The 19141-nt window shown below is 33.9% G+C and overlaps 1 protein-coding gene and 1 long non-coding RNA gene across 3 annotated transcripts in view; one reads left to right on the top strand and one right to left on the bottom strand.

Annotated features, from left to right (window-relative positions):
- LOC130455471 (uncharacterized) overlaps positions 1–5298 on the top strand; it is a 34026-nt gene extending 28728 nt beyond the window's left edge. Inside the window, exon 3 of the long non-coding RNA XR_008913450.1 lies at positions 5142–5298. This is a non-coding gene — a long non-coding RNA (uncharacterized LOC130455471). The remainder of the gene's footprint in view (positions 1–5141) is intronic.
- Positions 3198–19141, bottom strand: part of DDC (dopa decarboxylase) — a 116948-nt gene continuing 101004 nt past the window's right edge. For both annotated transcript variants that reach the window (XM_056804840.1, XM_007500403.3), the window contains exons 13-15: positions 17772–17873; positions 8283–8504; positions 3198–3697 (exon numbers count right to left, since the gene is read on the bottom strand). In XM_056804840.1, coding sequence (XP_056660818.1) covers positions 8292–8504; positions 17772–17873 — 315 coding nt within the window. In that variant the 3' untranslated portion in view covers positions 3198–3697; positions 8283–8291. The remainder of the gene's footprint in view (positions 3698–8282; positions 8505–17771; positions 17874–19141) is intronic.

The raw sequence follows: 19141 nt of genomic DNA, 5'->3' as shown, positions 1-19141 counted from the left end.
TAAGGGCTTGGGCCTTTTGGCCCAGCCTAAACAGAAGGGGTATTTAAGCCCTATTCCCTTCTCTCCCTTTTTCTCTCTCTCTATCTCTAATTCCTTTCTTACTCCTATTGTAATTAAACTCCAAAAAAGGCTGACGGCTGACTTGAGTTTTTCATTTAGGAATTACATAGCTGATTCCTTGGCGACCTTAAATTAATATATATCAGTCTTTTAAAGTGATTCCCTTGTTACATTGTGGCTGACCACACGGGAGTCTAAAGAATCCTCTCAATAAAACTAATAATAACTATAATAATAAAAATAAGGACATGTTTACATCAACCAGTAATGTAGAATTAATAACAGTATAGGTGGTATTACATTGTCCATTATAACTGTTATTATGGGATGTTTAAGGTGAAGAAACAAAAGGTAAACATCTAAATATTTTGTTTATTAATGGTGAAATGGGATAGGAATGAGGGTAACAAGGAGAAGGGAAATTTCTAAATCTTATCTCCAAAACTAATAACTATCCTATTGGCTAACTTCCTAAGCTAAATAAGTTAAGTCCCACATAAGTAATATCTCACAAAGTTGAGTCTAAGATAGGCCAAAGTCCAAAAGGAAAGATAACAGCTCCCAGCCAAGTAGATGAATCTTCCTTATACTCTCCAGTCCATCTGACCTGCAGTCTGACTGAAGTAGTCCCTCTCCATAGCTGATGTCTTCCAAGGACCAGTGGTATGTTTTATAGTTGAAATTGTCACTACCAGTCACACTTACTTCTGCTCCAGCAGGAAAAACTGTTGTCAATTGGGACAAACCTCCCCAATCTCCTTGCTTGGAATCTTGACCCAGGGTCCCATGTGATTCTGTGTCACATGTCTCGTCAATCAAAATGCAGTCTTTTCTCTTCCTTAATACACTACTTAGGGGGAACATGATAGCTGTCTTCAAGCATTTGAAGGATTGTCAGTTGGAAGAGGGAGTAAATATTGGTGCAATATAGGAGTATTGGTCAAAGTTTCAAAGAGGCAAAATGAAGACTAAGTAAAAAATACTTAATAATTAGGACTATCCAAAGGGAATAGGGTATTCCCCCTAAATAAAGTTCTTGAGCAAAATGTGGATTTGTTGGATTTGTTGTAGAAGGAATTTTTGTCCAAGGTTGGATGGCCCAAATGGCCAATGAAGGCCAACTCTAAAAATGTATGATTATGTGATCTTATCACAGCAGTGTTTAGGAGAATTATTTGTGCAGTGATATAAAGGATGAAGTTAAGAAATGGGATAGACTTGAGATGCGAAAATCATTTAGGAGAGTATACAGTAGTCAAGGCAAGAAAAAATGATGAAATCAATTTGCATGGTTATAGTGGGAATATAAAGGAGACAAAAGATTCAAGATGTGTGGGTTTTAAAAGTAATAATCAATAACTAAAGTATTATATTTTAAAAGTTTTATTAATAATAACTAAAATTTAAAAACTGCCTGAATTCAGCCTGGTCATGGGTCAAAGAGAGAGAGAGAGGGAGGAGTTACAGCCACTTAAATGCAATCACACAAAATGTGAGGATGCAGAAAAAGGAAATTTTGGGAAATATTAGGGTCTTCTGGGGGATGAAGTCCAAAGGTGTAAAATATCCATTTCTACACATGTTAAGGAAGTAGTACTGACAATATCTGGTTACTCACTGAATATGAGAAGTGAATCCTTGTGAATCCTAGTATTTTATCATGGAGTTGTTTTACTCTATGCTTGATCCAGGTTCTCCATAGTTAAAGGCCTGAACACCCCCAAACCACAACAAATTGAAAGTGAGAATACCTCAGATCCCCCAAATAGGAAGTAGATATTAGCCCTGTTGAATTTATATGACTATCAAGCTCTTTGACACTTATTAGGAATAATATTATTGATTGATAAGTTGAGTGGAAGTCAGAATGGAAAGCAGAAGATTCTGTCAGAATCCTCAGGTGGAGGGTTTTTTAACTGCCACTCTGAGCTCTGGAGATTCTGAGCAGCTGTCTTGGGCCTGAGCCTGGTTCAAGGCAGAACTTTTTCAAATCCTCTCTAAGACTTTTCCTCTAAAACCTTTGGAAATGCTTGGAGTAACAGCTTTTGAAGAGAGAAGTGACTTCGTGATTAGTCAGTGTTAAACCTAACAGAAGAAAAAGATCTTTTTTCTTTCTTTTATCCCAGATGGGGGCCAGGCCTAAGGCCAAGCCTTAGTTACGGCAACTCTGATTGGATAACAATGAACTTATCAATTTGGAGACCTACTTTAAGGAAGATAAATATATTATTTATAAGCTAGTAGAAATAGGTTATTTAGATAAGGAAATTTGGGTTTTTGGGTAGAAATAGGAATTGATAGAGTAGCCTGGTTTTCCAGGAGAAGGCAGACTGTGAGGTCCAGTTTGGGAGCAGTTGAAAGCTTAGTACCCCTTAGTATTTAGGGTTTCCTGTTTATTTATCACTTTCTTAAAATATAAGTATTAGAAAATTAGAAATGAGTTTTTTTTTTTCATCTGTCTCCTGCATTATCCATTGCGCTGACCTAAACCAAGGCCCACTACTGTTACCATTGGCTCTTGTATCTAAGGTATATGATTAACAACAACAGTCACACATTGAGTTTATTATTATCCTTAACAAACTGTACTTTAATTAAATTCTATAAATCCATTTAGAAGATACAGATACCAGTTATACATGGAAAGAAAAAAAATGGCCCTAAGGAAATAAAATGATTCATATACCTTCAAAGATACTTTGAAAAGCAGTGAAATATCTGTGAAAAAAAATAGCAGAAATTATTTGATTATATTTACATTTAGAGTGATTTTACTTTGTCCCTCCTTCTTAATACCATAAGATGGATTATTATCAATGTCAGTTTCTCTGATAAGGAACCAAGACTCAGAAAAAGCCAAAGTGGTTTCTCTTGTCAAAACAACAACATGGAGAAGCCAAGAACCTCTTTATTCCTTAGCTTTGCCTTTTTGTACATGTAAGTGTGTATATGTGTGTAGCACTTTGGCTGATATGACTTTGGCATCAATCTTCTTTTGTTAGCTCTCTTAGCCCTATTTTACTTTTGCTGTTGTGATGATTATTTTAGCTCAACAGAATCTTGGAAGTAATTTAGAGCCTGACAATACACTTTTTAAAAAAAATATAGAAACAAGGATTAATAGCCATAAGACACAATTATGGTGACATGTCATAGTGGTTTATTAAACATATAGTCACATCAAAAAATACTCCAAAAGTCTATAGATACAATGTCATGTCACATAAACACAATTTGCCCAGGATACCCTTTTAATAAGTCTTTACCAAATACCGCAGCACAATTAACTTAGAGATAATTTAAAACATATTTTATAAGTGTAATGCATAATACTAATAACAGTGTATAATACATAATATATGTATAATAATACATAGTTTTGTGTATAGTTTGTCATTTTAGTTACATTTAGAGCATAATCTAATTTTTGATGAAACATCAGAACCAAACCAAAAATCTTATGTAAATTAAAAATAAATCCATTTTTACTACCATTTCCTAAATGAATAATACATCTAAGTTGATGTCTTTGGGCAACTTCAGAGAAAATCTTGGTCTTCCTTATATTATTATGTAGTCATGATGATTTCTACTTTATAATTATGATATATATGTATTCTGTTCCATCTCTTTGTCTCTGTGAAAAAAGAATCAGTATAATCCAATTATATATCACCCTCCTAAATGTAGATATATTTATTATGACAGAATGAGCATTTTACATACATTAAGACTTTTTGTTTTGAAGCAAAGGAAGGGGAAAAAACTTTTTAAAAAATCAAATAAAGGCTACTTTACAATGTAAAAGGCTTTGAACAGAAAATAAGAACATTTAGTTTACAACCCATCTATAGTTCTGAGTTTTTTAATGATACTCTGAATCTGAGCTAGCCAATGCTTTTTCCCCCTCTATCTGAAAAATAGGGATAGCTCTTGTCCTTGATGGATTTATCAGGAATATTGTTGCATAAAGCAGGTGTTTTAAGCTGTGTGTGTGTGTGTGTGTGTGTGTGTGTGTGTGTGTGTGTGTGTGTGTGTGTGAGAGAGAGAGAGAGAGAGAGAGAGAGAAATCCTTCTGGCAATTTAGTGAAAATTAGGGATCCCTTCTCAGAGTAAATGTTTTCAAATAATTGAAGCAAATGTTCCCCTCTTCCCAACTTCCCCATCATTGTCAAGTGTACCTTTCCCAGCCCCTTAGACTCAACCCAGATGGCATCCTTGACTCCTCACTATTTCTCACACTGTAAAACCAATCTTTTGCCAAGACCTTGTTGATTTCTCCTTTGTAAAGTCTCTTCTACTTCATTCCTCAGATACAACCAATAACTTGTTCTAGGCCCTTATTCCCTCACCTGGGCTATTATAACAGGCTGCTGGTTGGTCTGTCTACCAGGAGTCTCTCCCCATTCCAGTATTTCCTCCATTAAGCCACCAAAGTTATTTCTTTTCTACAGGACAGGTCCAATTCTTTCAATTTTTCCTACCTACTCAATAAATTCCATTGGTTCCCTATAGTCTCCAAGAACAAATATAAAATTCTCTGTTTGGTATTAGAAGTTCTTCGTAGTCTAGACACTCTTCCTCATCCCCCATATACATCTCAAGTCTCCATACACCTTACTTTGACCCCACCCCACCAAATATTCTTCTTTCTGGTGAAAATGGCCTCCTTGCTGTTTCTTGAACAAGACACTTCATCTCTTGCCAGTAATCTTCACTGGTTGTTCCCCATTCTTGAAATGTTCTTCCCACTCATCTCTACCTCCTGACTTCCCTGGCTTCCTCCAAGTCTCAATTAAAATCTTACCTTCTACAGGAAGCTTTTCCTAATCTCTCTTGACTCTAATGCCTTCCCCTCTGCTGATTATTTCCTATCCATACTACTAGATCTCATTTGCATATAATCCCTTGCAATTATCTCCTCCATTAGATCCATTAGATCCTGAATTGGGATGGGGGACTGTCTTTTGAATCTTTTTTATGTCCCCAGCACTTAGCATAGTGCCAGGCATTTAGTCAATGCTTTATAAATGTTTATTGATTGACTTTTTAAAAAAATTGAAGCAAATGCTATATTTCAGTTTGAAGTTGGCAAAAAGAAAATGAAGTCATATCCCCATTTAAGTTCAAAGATCTCTCCATGAACCCCAGGTTAAGGTTTTCCAATATGAAAGATTGAACTGAAAATGGAGAAGAATGTTAAAGGGGAAGCAGAGATAAACTCAGGATATTATTCTGTGTGAGTATATATTATCCTCTTATTTATTTTATTTAATTTAAATTATATTATCTAATTTAATTAATATTTTAACTTTAAAAGTTTAATTATTTTAGTTTATTTTAAATTTATTAAATTTTCTTATTTTATTAATGATTTAATCATTATCAATGTGTTAAATTGTTTAAATATTATTTACATAAAATTTAGTTATATATTTATATGAATAATTATTTATTTTAAGTTGAAATTTAATAAATTAAATGATATTAATGACTAATAATCTTTACAAAAAAGACTGTAGATATAATAAATTAACCATTGCGTAGCAAATTGGAGATAGCTAGGTGTCTCAGTGGATAAAGCTCTGACCAGGAGTCAAGAAGACTAAAATCTAAATCTGGCTTCAGATACTTCCTAGATGTGTGACCTTAGGTGAGTCACTTACCTTACCCTCTTTTGCCTCAGTTTCCTTATCTGTAAAATGTGGAATACAATAGGACTTACCTCTCAAAATTTTTGTGAGGATCTAATATTTGTAAAGAGCTTAGCCCTGTCCTTAGCACAGTCCCTAGCATATAACAGGAACTTAAAAAATGCTTGTTTCTCCAATACTAAAGTAGTGCCAATCTGAGCCTGTATGAAAGATTTACTTGTCATTCTGTGGTTATAATATGTCTTTATTGAGGAAGTTAGATTATTTTTCAGCATTTGTTTATTCATTGAAGGCAATAGGCACATGGCATTACCAGTGTTATAGCAAACACAAATATAAGAAATCAGTAAAACCATGACTTTGCACAAAACTGTGTATGAATGAATGTAAATGATAATCCTTTCATATCACCTTTTCCCCAATATATCCTTTCTCACTAACTCTATCCTTTGTGAAGGAATAAACTGAGAGAAAAAAGTAATTCAGAAAAAATTGAAATACCTGAAAGCATTCTTGAAAAGAGTTTTTTTTTTAAATTCTCTTAAGTTTATCTACTCTAAACACAAATTTTATTCATTGTTAAGATAAATCTGGTTATTCAATCGAACAAACATTTTTTAAATGTCTCCTTTTTACAAGGTATAGTCAGATTCTAGGGAAACAAAGATAAAAATGACCCTCAGCTGTAAAAAGGTAACTTCTTTACTGTAGAGGGCAAGAATATATCTTTTCATGGTGAATGGTCAATAGCAGATAAAATAATTCTTCTTAGATAATTAAGCTGGTAGACGGATATAGAACCACCCTGGTCACTAAGATAACCAGCTGTGAGATTTTTTCAAATTCCATGTTTATTTTAACAACCCCATTGGGGCCATATCCTTATTGCTATTCTCTACATATATTTGAGTATTTTGAAATGTAAAAAGTATACATAGTATGGTGTCTTTAGTAGGTTTCTCTAGCTATAAGACAGCAAACCTATTTTTAAGAATTGACTGATTTAAGACAATCACACAGGTGGGGTTTGATCATCACTTCATCAGAGGTGTGAAGCTGTTGTGAAAGTAAAGTGATGTAACAGAACTTCAATATATAGGTTGTTCTCTTTTTCTGCTTTTAATAAACCATCACCTGTCCATTTTAAAGGTTTTCCATCTAAAAAGTATAACTTTTCCAAGTTTTACTTTCTTGTTTTTAAAAATAAAATTTATTTTAAAAAGAAACCAACACTTAATTATGTATATGAAGAGGCCAGATCATCTTGAAGGAATTCCTCAGAGTAGGATCTTTGGTTTTAACTCTTAGAATAGTCAGAATCTGATATTATCACAACTACTTGGAAAATTTTTTGAGTTCTTGTAGCTAATATTGTTTTTTTGAATGAAGTTTATGTTATAGTCCTGCTTAAAGTATCATAGGAAAAAGGGAAAGGAACAATCCTTTACCATCCTGCTTAAAGTACCACAATAATTTATTTTAATCACTAGGTCTTCCCTATGATATCCAAGATAGATGTGTACTGGCCATTCATGGCCCACTATTTATCATCACAAGAGCTTTGACCTGCTCCGTTTCTGACCGAGACCCCTACTAAGGCAGACTGTTGGTCCTCTGCTCCCAGGGGCTCACCAAATTGGTTCCAGATTAACAATCCGGTAGTTTTATCACACTTTAGTTCAGAACTCCTGAGCTAAAACAATCTACCAACCTCAGCCACCTTGGAGCAAGGATTATAGTTGATGTCATTGTGCCTTGCCATTACAATTTCTAAAAGGAGATTATATTGGAGTTTTCTGCAGCAGCATTATAGCCCTCTCCTCTTCCTCCAAAAGAAAGTTTTGGTACTGTATTATCTATGTTGAATACCCTCCATGTTCATTGTGCCAGTCACTGCTGACTTACTTTGTGATGACTGTCTTCTGGATCTTTTAAAAAACTACATTAAAACATTACATAATGCTTTAAATTCTGCCAAGTGTTTTACCAGCCCTATGACATTTTATCCTCAAAACAACCTTAGGAGATAAGAGATGTTATTCTCATTTTACAAATGAGGAAACTGAGCATATAGAAGTTTAAATTACTTTCCGAGGATTACAGAGCTAAACCATAAATTTTGAAGTCTGGATTTGAATTCGGGTCTATCTGACTTCAAGTCCAATCACTGTACCATCTAGCTGCCTCCATGAAAATAGTCACCATGTTTTGCTTTGCCACCATTCCCCTACTCTCATTCTGACCCAAATCATCATAAGATCAAAAATGAAAGAAACCTTCATAGTAATCCAGTTGAATCCCTTTGTTTTATGTTTGAGGAAATTCAAGACTCCAAGAGTTTAAATGATTTGTCCAAAGTCACAAAGGCAATAAGTGGCAGAATTAGGGCTTTGACCCATATCCTCTGATTCTATACTCAATACTGTTTCAACTTCATGACCAGAATTTGAGAGTCAGGAGACACTTTAGAGACTTCTAGTCCCATAGCTGGGGCTAAAATCCATGTTGCCTGCCACCCAGTTGGGCTTCTTGCCACAACACAATATAAAGCATTAATAAAACTCTTACCTGCAATTACTAGTTCATTTTCTGCTCTTTTCCTTCTTTTAACAGCTCAGCTACCAGCTCTGTAATATGCTGCCAAGCCTGCTGAATGTGGATGGACTCCACTGTGCGAGAACAGATGGCAAAGCGTAGCACAAACTTATCTTGGAGGTGACATGGGACCAAGTGGATTTTTTTGGCTTTGTTTATTCTTTCAAGAAGCATTTCATTCAGCTCATTAGACCCCTGAAAGAATTTTAAAAGATGAGTCATATGTTGTTGCCTTAGTACTTCAGAATTTGTCAGCTCTAGATTTTGAGGGGAAGGGGTCTCGATTAGCTAGTGCTTATCTATTAATCAGTCAACAAGAATTTAAGTTTTTGTAAATGCTAGGCATTGGAGAATATAAGTACCAAAAAATGAAATTATCCTTACATGTCAGGGATTTTATTTAATAGGAGAGACAAATGCACATGTGAGGAACTACACCATAAAGTTCTTAAAGACAAAGGAGTTAAATACAAGGCAGTTTGGGAGGGAGGGCACTACCAGTTGAAGGATCACGGAAGGCTTCATGTAAAAAGTTGCTTGAGTGGCATCTTAAAGGAAAAGTGGGACATTGTGAGGAATAGATGGGTAGGGAGTGTATTTCTGGTATGTGGAACAGATAGTGAAAAAGCATATAGACTGGAAATGGAGGGTTGTACTTGAGTAATACAGAGAAGACCAATTTGGCTAGACCATAGAGTGTAGTAGGGAGAAGATACAATGAGATTAGAAAAATTGGTTGCAGTGAGTTGTGAATAGACTTTAAAAAAAAATGGAAGAATTTATATTTCATCCTACAGGCAATAGAAAGACACTGAAGTTGATTGAGTTGGGGAATGATAAGGTCATATCCATGCATATGGAAAATTACTTTGTCAGTAGAGGTCAGACTGGAGTGGGAAAGAGATTTGAGGCAGAGACTCTAAGAAGTTGTGTTAATCTAAGAAAAAGATAGGGGCCTGAACTGGGAGGGTAAATATGTTAGTTTAGAGAAGGAGTCAGATATGAAAGATGTAGAGACTGAGATGGCAAGATTTTGCAACTGATTGTATATGTGAATGCGGGAAAAAGAATAATCAAAGGTAAGACTGCGAAACTATGAACTGGGAAGACTGGAACAATGGTTGTTCCTTTGACAGAAATAGGGAGGTTTGGAAGAGGGGAGAGTTTGGAGTGAAGGACAATAAGTTCATTTTTGGACATATTAAATGTGAGCTATTTCTAGTTTGAAATGTCCTATATGTAACTGGTGATGTTGGAACTAAAGTTGTAGGAAGAAACTGGGGCTGGAGATTATCTATCTATCTGCCTATCTACTTATCTATCTATCTATCTATCTATCTATCTATCTATCTATCTAATCTGCATGTATGTATATTGTATATGTACATATACATTTATATTGGAGGTGATATGTGTATGATCAACATAAAAATGGTAGCTTAACTCATGAGAACTGATAAGGTTACCAAGACAGATAAAACTTTGGGCATGATTTTCCTTAATTTGAGTACTTCTGGGTAAGCTGACTATTCTTTCATATCATGACACTAGGACATTACATCTAACCATTAAGAATGAACATCTTGGAATTTCCTTAGGGTCCCAAAAGGTGATCCTTGAATCAAAACATCAGTGAAAAAATAAAATTTGTATCTTTTTAAGGGCTAAGAATTAAAGAATGCAAAGGATAAGACTTTATAAAAGCAAAAAAAATAGACTTAATTAAATGTGTATCTTTTAACTTAATGTACTGTTCTTCAATTTTATGTTACTGACTTGATTTTTTAGTTATTACTATTAGCTGTTTAGAATGAGCAACTTCACTTGAAGCAATATAGAACTCATAGTTCATAATTTTTCCTTTAGTGTAAACATTGGCCATTTATATTTTGGGGGCAATTCATAGTGCATCCTTCAAAACCATTGATTTTTTAACTTTCTATTTTTCTTAATTATGAGAAATATTCTCATGGCCCAAATAAAAGTAGTTGAAACTTTGGAATTGTTAAGGAAAAATAATAAAGGTTCATATGAGATAATGTTATGCTATATAAATCTCAGAGGTTATTGTTATTGCCATGTTGTTATTATTTATCTTGTGAACTAGTCTATGTTTTGGTTTACCTCTGTACACTTCATAATAGGTGATTCCATAAACAATTCCAATCATAGCTTTTGGTTAAATTGTTCATTTTAGTATTCTGATGATGGTTCAAATGAGAATTTGAGGAAAGGGAGATCAGTTTCAGTTGGGAGAATAAGGAAGGGGCTTATGGAACAAAGGATACCTGAGTTGCCTCTTGAATGAAGAGAATACTGACAGGTAGAAATAAGGAAGGACTGCATTTGAGCCAAGGAAGAAGACCTACAAGAACTCTAGTGATGTACTCATATTTTAATTCATATTATAATTATACATAACTATCTTACTCAAACTACCTTTACACATTGTAAGAGTATGCTACAGTCAGGTCACATGGGCTCAAGGGAGCTTTTTTTAAAAGACAATCTACCTTCTGTCTTAGAATAGATATTAAGTATTGGTTCCAAGGTAGAAGAGGAATAAAGGCTAGGCAATTTGGGTTAAGTGACTTGCCCAGGGTCAGATAGCTAGGAAGTATCTGAGATCAGATTTGACTTCAGGTCCTCTGATTCCATTGTACTTCCTAACTACCCCTAATTGTTAATTTTTCAATGGGAGCATTTACAACTTGGAAATCAGCAAATGTTACATATAAGGGCTAGGTTTATTATTTTTTGATTGTCTAGACTTGAGAAGATGAAAGAAAAAATGTTAATAAATCAATCTGAACTTAAAAGTGTGTGCTAAATATGTTCCTGACCCTTCCCCTCAAAGATCTGTCTGGTCAATATTTACCAGCACATTCTGAATCTACCAGATTGTTAACGCATTAAGGAAAGATAATGTCTAGTCTCATCTCTGCATCTGCAGCCATTTAGTGCAGTGTATTTCACATAGTAGGTTTTTAAAACATCTTAATGGATTCAGTTAAGCTCTGGTAAAAGATTATAGGCCAAAAAATAGCTCAAAGATTCAGGTAGAAGAGAAAGGGTGAAATAGAGAGTGGTAACACTGTTGTATAAGGAGGAAGTAAAAAGTAATTGATTGCTTTATCTATCATTGTTTATTCTCTTTAAAATCTTCTGACTGACCAAATGTTTAAAGAATAATCAGCTCCAAAAGTTTTTCAACTGTTGCTCACTTTGTTTACCAAAAGTTTTTAAAAAAATATTTCCTCATATGATTTTTCACTTGCTTATTTGAGTGTATGTTTTGAGGGGTTTGGTTTTATAAGATTGTTTGCTTCAAAACTGATAATATGGAAGTATGTTTTGCATGATAATTAAAAATTAATTAAAATGTTAAAATATTTCTTTCAGGGAGAGAATTGTTCCTGCAAAATGTAAAGCTCTTGATTAGATGTTAATGCATCAGTTTCACATTTTGTTTTATCTATGCCAGAGAGATAAATAATAAAGGAGTGTATCCAGGTGGAGTTGAGGTAGAATGTTTTGAACCAAATAACACTGTATAGTTTTGTGTGAGATTGCCTTATGTCAGATTCCTGAGAAAAGTGTTCAGCTACATTAGATGATTTTATTCTCAACTACCAGACCACAGACACATAGGAATTAGGGTTTTTATGCTATTCCTGAAAAACTGCTTTGAAAGACTTTAGAGTCTTCAACATAGATATTAAATATTATTTCAGAAGACTGATGAATTATGCTTTTTCCCTCTTGGCCAAGAAATGATGGTCTACAGTTATAAATGAGGCATGCCTTTTCAAATATTGCGACCAACATTTTAGGTGTTATAAGATGAGCTAGTTTTAGGGAGAGCTGAGCTGGTGGGCAGTGATAAAAGTTAAAGAAAGAGATAGGAACACAGAGAGAGAGCCAGAATTACTAAAACATTTTAAATACACAAAACAAAAAGAAATTCAGGAGGCTATGCAAACTGGGCGATTTTGTTACTATCTGATTACATTTAACACACATTTTAAAATTGTTATGCAATAGAAATGCCCAGATTCATATATGGCTCTTTGTTTTGTTAATTGTGTGTAGAAATGTTTCTTTGTTGATGATCAAATTCATAATTTGAAAAAAATTTTAATTAGAAAAAACAATCCTACCCCTCAATGAAGTGAGACAGGAAAACTTAAATCTTTCATAAATGAGTAAAGAAAACAAATAAGTCCATCAGCTTTCTATCATGGATGTTCAAGCATGCCTGCATTCCCCACAGCTGGTAGACTCCATTAGAACAAGCTATGAATGAATGCCCACCTGTTCTTTAGAAGAAGCTATGCCCTGAAAATAGTGTTACTTGGGGGTCCTTTGGCCCTGTACCTCTCCCAACCTTTCAGCAGACTTGTCAAAGTTCCCATTGTCAGGGACTGCATGTTTAAACAAACGCAGCTCTGTTCCAAAGACATTTTCCAAGAGCTCCATACACAGCAATATATGCTGCGTCTGTTCCCACAGCAGGAGATCCTCTCTCTAATGAAAGAACCAACACAAAAGAAACTTCCTTCCTTCTTGGGCTCTGAGGAGGCTCTACTGTAGACATTATCAGACATGCAGTTTGACTCCTCAATAAACAGCTAAAAGATAAATAAATAAGTAACCAAAGTCACTTAGGCAACTAAAGAGCTTAGAAAGAAATGTCTGTTAACATTCACTGTTCCTGAAACAACTGGGAATGGTTTTAAAAGGCTTTAGAAAAGCTTCATTATAAAAGCTCATTTCTAAGAGCCCTTTGAGGGACCGTATCAGATGAACATAGTCTGGAAGGAACAACATCACAATGCTCTGAATCCATTTAAAGCAATTTTCAGCCCTCTGAGTGCACACGTACTAGACATCAGACTGCAGATTAATGAACATCTGGTTAACGGTCTTGAATGAATCATTTATTGGGACATAAGCAATGGCCATAGGAGTAGTGCTGAAAAAATTAAGGCAATTGGCTTCAAATTGTTGCTCTATTATTTATTATCTATGTGACCTAGGTAATGTCACTTGATTGTTCTAAACCTCAGTCCTTTATCCATAAAATTAAATAATCTGGAAGGTACCTTCCAACTGGGCATCCTGCAACTCAATGCATCTTCTTTCATATGTCAATAGATCTGTGAGCTTATCAGTGTAGATGCTCCCTCCAGTGATGGAGATTGTAAACAGCCATATCTTCTCAGCCTGTGTATCTCATGTCAGTGTTGCCCAAGATGTCTATCCTCTAGTAGGTTTGCCCAGCATGGGGATAGGGGTCTTCCTCTAGTTCTCTTCATATTATGTGTATATTAAGTTATCCCTCACTTTGATTACTTAAACTAGTTCCTTCCTTTTCCAGGCATACATCACTCTTATGCCACTCTCTACTCTATTTCTGGTTCATAATTTTTTGTTGTTAATATAGTGCATCCAATTTATGCCTACCATACATCTTTCCATTACCATTAGAATTGGCTCATAACATTTATTCTTCAGAAACTGTGGCAGTCTATGATTCATAGCCATCTAGTATCACTGGGAGAATATCAATAGGTATATGATTTAGAGAGAAACTTAGCTTTATGAAATGCACTCTACAATTTCTTTGAGATAATCTAGCCCTGATACCTATGCCAAGAAATGGGATATCCAAGTGTGTGTCATAATCTGGACAATAAGGCATTTTACATAATTGGGTTTTTATATGAATAGTTGAAATATGAATAGCCTAAAATATTTTGAGTGGTTATAGGCACCTATCATGTTACGGGGTTTGATGCAATCATTATGTATGTCATTTGCAAACAGGAGTATCTGGAGGACCTCACCATCTGTAGGGAATCCTTCTTCCATCTAGATTCTGTGTTGGTTACACCTCCATCTAGGTTGCCTTTGTTAAGAATGTGTCTTATTATTTTATATATTCCTTGATATCAATAATCAGAATATCTCTCTGGTATCTCCTCAGGAACTTTGTATGATTTTAATATGCATGAAAAAATCTTGTTTTACTGAACTAAATGCTCACATGTAATGAAACAGTAACCATACTGAGATCTTGTATTCTCTCTGCCATTCAGTTAATTGTATGAGTATAAACATGTAATCAACTGTAGAGCAATATTTATGAAAGTCTGTTTGTTCCTTTCTCATATCTTCATCAAGAATGTCCTCAATCTAGATCTAAAAATCAAAAAATCTCATAAAGGTTTTTGAAGATTGACAAAGTGGCCATTTTATTGTCATTATTCAGTTGTTTAGTCATATCCAACTCTTCATGATCTTATTTGTAGTTTTCTTAGAAAAGATAATGAAGTGGTTTGCCATTTACTTCTCTGGATCCTTTTAAAGATCAACCAGGGTTAAGTGAGTTGCCCAGGGACACACAGGTAGTAAGTGTTTGAGGTCAGATTTTGAACTCAGGTTTCCCTGACTCCAGACCAATATTTTCTATGCCTTTGGTATTGTCCCCTTTACCAAATATTTTGTGAATTGACCCCAGAGTGCCATCAAAATTGTGTCACCATCAGCATGAAGCTGCTTAATATTTGCTTGTTCCAGTCTAGTTTTTCTTTTCAACGTTGTTTATTTTTTTTGTGCCATTTCTACTTTCTTTGGGAATTGTGATGTTAGAATCCAAATGTAGTATCTTCACTTTTTTGGAAGAAATTTTTACAGATTTCTCCCATTCACAGTTTTGTCCTTAAATGCTCTTAGGTCACTGGAATTATTAATCTGGGATCTGTGAACTTTTTTATTTTATTATTTATGTGTATGCATACATAATATATAAGTATTTTATTATTTATTGTTATTTTAGTAGCAATATTTCAATATACTTATTTTCCTTTGTTGCCCTACATGCTTTGTTTCATGCTTTTAAAAATACCATTCAGAGAAGGAGTCCAGAGACTCACCACACTGTCAAAGAGGTCAATGACACAAAAGCAACTAAGAACCCCCACATTAGGATGATCTGGATATGTTCCTTGTCACTGGTTTACATTGGTTTAACTTCCTTGGTATTGGATAGTAGTCTGGGACAAGTTTCTTTTATTAACTTCACTTTTGGAGGAAGAGCATCAGCTTATTTGAGTATTTCCATTTTGAAATGTTTTAATTTAATGATGTATCTTCTGATTATTATTTCTTCTAATTTAATACTGATTTTGATCTTTGCTTAAATAAGTAAAAGTTCTGACTAAAAGTCAGCTGATTTAAAAATGATTCCCACATTGATAAAGTCTTTTCTTGCAAAAAAATGGTTAATTTAATTTGAAGTGGCATTATTCAGTCCTTGATTATGTCCAATGCCTCCTGATTCTTTTCTTAAATAAAATATTCACAGAACACTCATAAGACTTCTCTATAATATTTGAGCCATTAAATTTCTTTATCCTCATCCATTAACTTCCAATGTATTTTTAAATTCTTCTTCTATGTCCACCTTTGCTTTAAAGTCATGAAAGTCATAGAATATTAAGGCATATATTGGTTTAATTTGGAGGATTTTACAGAACTCTTCATTGATCTACTTATTCCTTCTCTGCAAACTTTGAATTATATAAGGATGAAAATATATCTATTTGCACAAATGATTTTGGCTGACCTGACATTTTTGACTGATGACATCAGTTAAAGCAAGTTGAAAATTACATTGGTGGCCTAAAACCCCTCTACGACAATGGATAATTCATGTGTTGTTTTTACTAAAATTGGTTGTCAGGGTGATAAAGAGAAAATGAGTCACAATGAACATGATCCTAACTAGTGCAGAGTTAAATGAGGCTTTGCCTTCAGGTGTTGAATTTAGAGGGCATCAGTTTAAAGAATACTGTCAGGACTTGCATTCCTACAAAAACACATAAATAATAGCATTTAGCATCTCACTAAGAAGAATAATTAGTTAAAATGAAAAGATACCAGATCATTTGCTAGGAGAACTCTTTCCCTGCCCCATCATGCTTCTTTCTCTGCACTCTATTCAGAGATCTCTCCAGAAGCAACCTCACACCAGCATGGTGTCCCAGAGCCTCTGTTTCCTCCCACAATTGAATCCTGGGATGGGTTTCCCCCTCCTAACTAAGAGTGAGCCTTCTGTCATTTGTCCCAGGGAAAGTTTGTGAGACAGTTTGGGAGGCGGGTAAGTTCTAGTTATGACTCTGGCAAGACAAATAATATTTTGAGTTCTGGAAAAGAACTTTAAACCAGCCACAAAATCCAGATTCAAATAGCAGTACTACAATAAAGAATTCTAATATTTGAATTTAAATAGCTATCAAAGATCTTATATACTACATCGAGGTCTTGCAGTCTGATTAAAAAAGAAACAAGTGAATTTAAATTATTCTAATTTTTGAATATTAAGGGCTAATGAGGACTTTACATAGTATGTCTGGGTCATGCAATTTAAAAAGATTAACTTAAAATTATTATAAATTATAAATAAAAGTATAAAATGATTTTAAAAGAAACAAGTGAATTCTGATGGTTGAGTCTTGTAAATGCTATTCTGCTCCATGAGTCTTTTCTTATTTTTGTATCCCCAGTACCTTAAACATTGTAGTACCTAATAAATGTTTGGGGAATTGAACTGAGTTGAAAGAAGATTGCCCTTGGCCCACCTGAAAGTATAAGATTGAAACATTACTGAGAATATTTACTATGGGGTCTAGTCTGTGATGGGAACTTGGTTGGGCACTAGGGAAGCAATGCACTATGAGACAGGAGGAGTTTCTAGTCTCACTGAGAACATAAAGAATATTAATACTAATTTTAGGCAGCATTTTGTTGTTGATTGGTGATGTATGAGGCCTGGGAGCATGGGAAGAAATCCAAATGTGAAGGTTCCAGAGAGAACTCTTTATCCTGAGTCTAAGATTTAATATACATAATATTTGATAAAAGGAAATAAAAAATTCATTTCTTTGGGCTCTAAAGATATTATTTAGTATACAAGAGAAACTACAGCAGGAGTGTGATAAAGCCAGATCAAAGTGACTGGAGAGAGCAAATTGTTAAAATTTAACTATGAGCATTTACATCCTGGAAATCATCAAATACTACAAATAGGGATTTGATTTATTTTTTTTTAATTGCCTAGACTTGAAAAAGTGATGAGGAAAATGTTAATAATGCAGATTAAATTTAAAAGTGTGTTGTGTATACATTTTTTCTGGAGAACTGGTTATTAAACATTTATCACCATAGGTTAGGTTAAACCCCAAATATCATAGGAAGGATTACTTATCTCATACTGACATTTAGAGTAATCCTAAAAGAGCAATTTCTTGATTTTGCTTTCTCTCAAGGGCTTAACTTACTAAAATTAAAGTCATCTAAAATATCTAAAAAGATTTCTGCTTTATTTGTTCTTGTGCCTTATTCCTTTTATCATATCCAAAGCAGAAAATGAAATTTTAAAAAATGATTTAAATTTACCTTTATTCGGAAACACACCAGCCCCAGGACAACTTCAGCACAGATCTCAAATCGGGAATCCTGGCGCACCAAAGATTCAAACTCATGTGAGAGTTTTACATGCTTCAAAGAGAAAAAGATTACTGAATTGAATTTTGAATTCTAACATAACCTACAAGTATTCATTATTCCTTAAGTTCTAATACACTGCTGATTTTATAATTTACTTTATCCAAAGAATTAGTTATTCTTACAACTATGGAAAGAAGCTTTCATTATTAATTATTAAAATCAGAATATCTGAGTTGGAAGGAACCTTGAAGACCATGTAGCCCAACTTACATCTGAAAAAAATCCCCACTAAATCATCCCCAACAAATGGTCTTCAGAAACAGTTCCAAACCATGACTCTTATTAGTGTGATTATTGTTTTTCCATTTTTTAAAGTGTAAATAATTTCAGAATATGCATAGTAACGAAACATGTAAAACAATTAGCACAACCCTAAAAATAACTCTCCCCAAGGTAGTTTTGGGAATTGTGTATTGCCTAATGGTACACATTCTTAAGCGGGCATGATTCCAGTAAAAACTACCTTCAATGATTAGATATCTTATAAAACTCAAAATCTTATTTTTTATTTAAGAATAATAAATATAATAAAATAAAATATAAATTTATTATATTATAATTATAATAAAATAAAAATATAATAAAAATAAATAATCTTAATACAATTATTTATTGTTTATTTTAAAAACTGTTTGGAATTTCAATGTTGCAGTTATTTAGGTATGGCAACAATTAAAGAATAATTTGTGTAATTCTCCACAAATTTACACCTCAGGTTCCTTATCTATACATTGAAAGGATTCGATTAGTGAAATCTATGATTCTGTGATCCAACTATGTAGTTTGGTTGGCAGGAAGATAACTTCTTGGTCTCAGTTGCCCTCATTTGTAAAATGATGGGATGGTACTTGATGATTTCTAGACCTCTGATTCCTGGACTCTAAATCTATGATTCTCTGAGTATTCAAGAAGTTTTGTTTTTAATATCAAGCAATTGCCAGTCATATCACTAGAGGGCACCAAATGATTTGTAACTGATAGATTTGATCACCATTTGCCAGAGACACTGTTTCATTTTTTCTACTTCTGTGACTAACTTTTTCCTTCTTGTGAATCTGCTTTAAATATAATGCCATACCTGTTTTCAAATTTGCTGGTCCTAATCAGGTGTAAACATTTGTAAGAAAAGAGATCCACATAAAATATGTTACAGGTTTTAAAAATTTTGTAATTTAAAAACACGGGGTTAATAAATGTGTGTGTTTATAAATATATTTGTATCGTGATTCAATTATATTCAGAATATTATACTTTACAAA

Source organism: Monodelphis domestica, chromosome 7 (assembly GCF_027887165.1).
Source record: "Monodelphis domestica isolate mMonDom1 chromosome 7, mMonDom1.pri, whole genome shotgun sequence".
NCBI classification, from domain to species: Eukaryota; Metazoa; Chordata; class Mammalia; order Didelphimorphia; family Didelphidae; genus Monodelphis; species Monodelphis domestica.
This window is presented reverse-complemented; position numbering and strand designations above follow the sequence as displayed.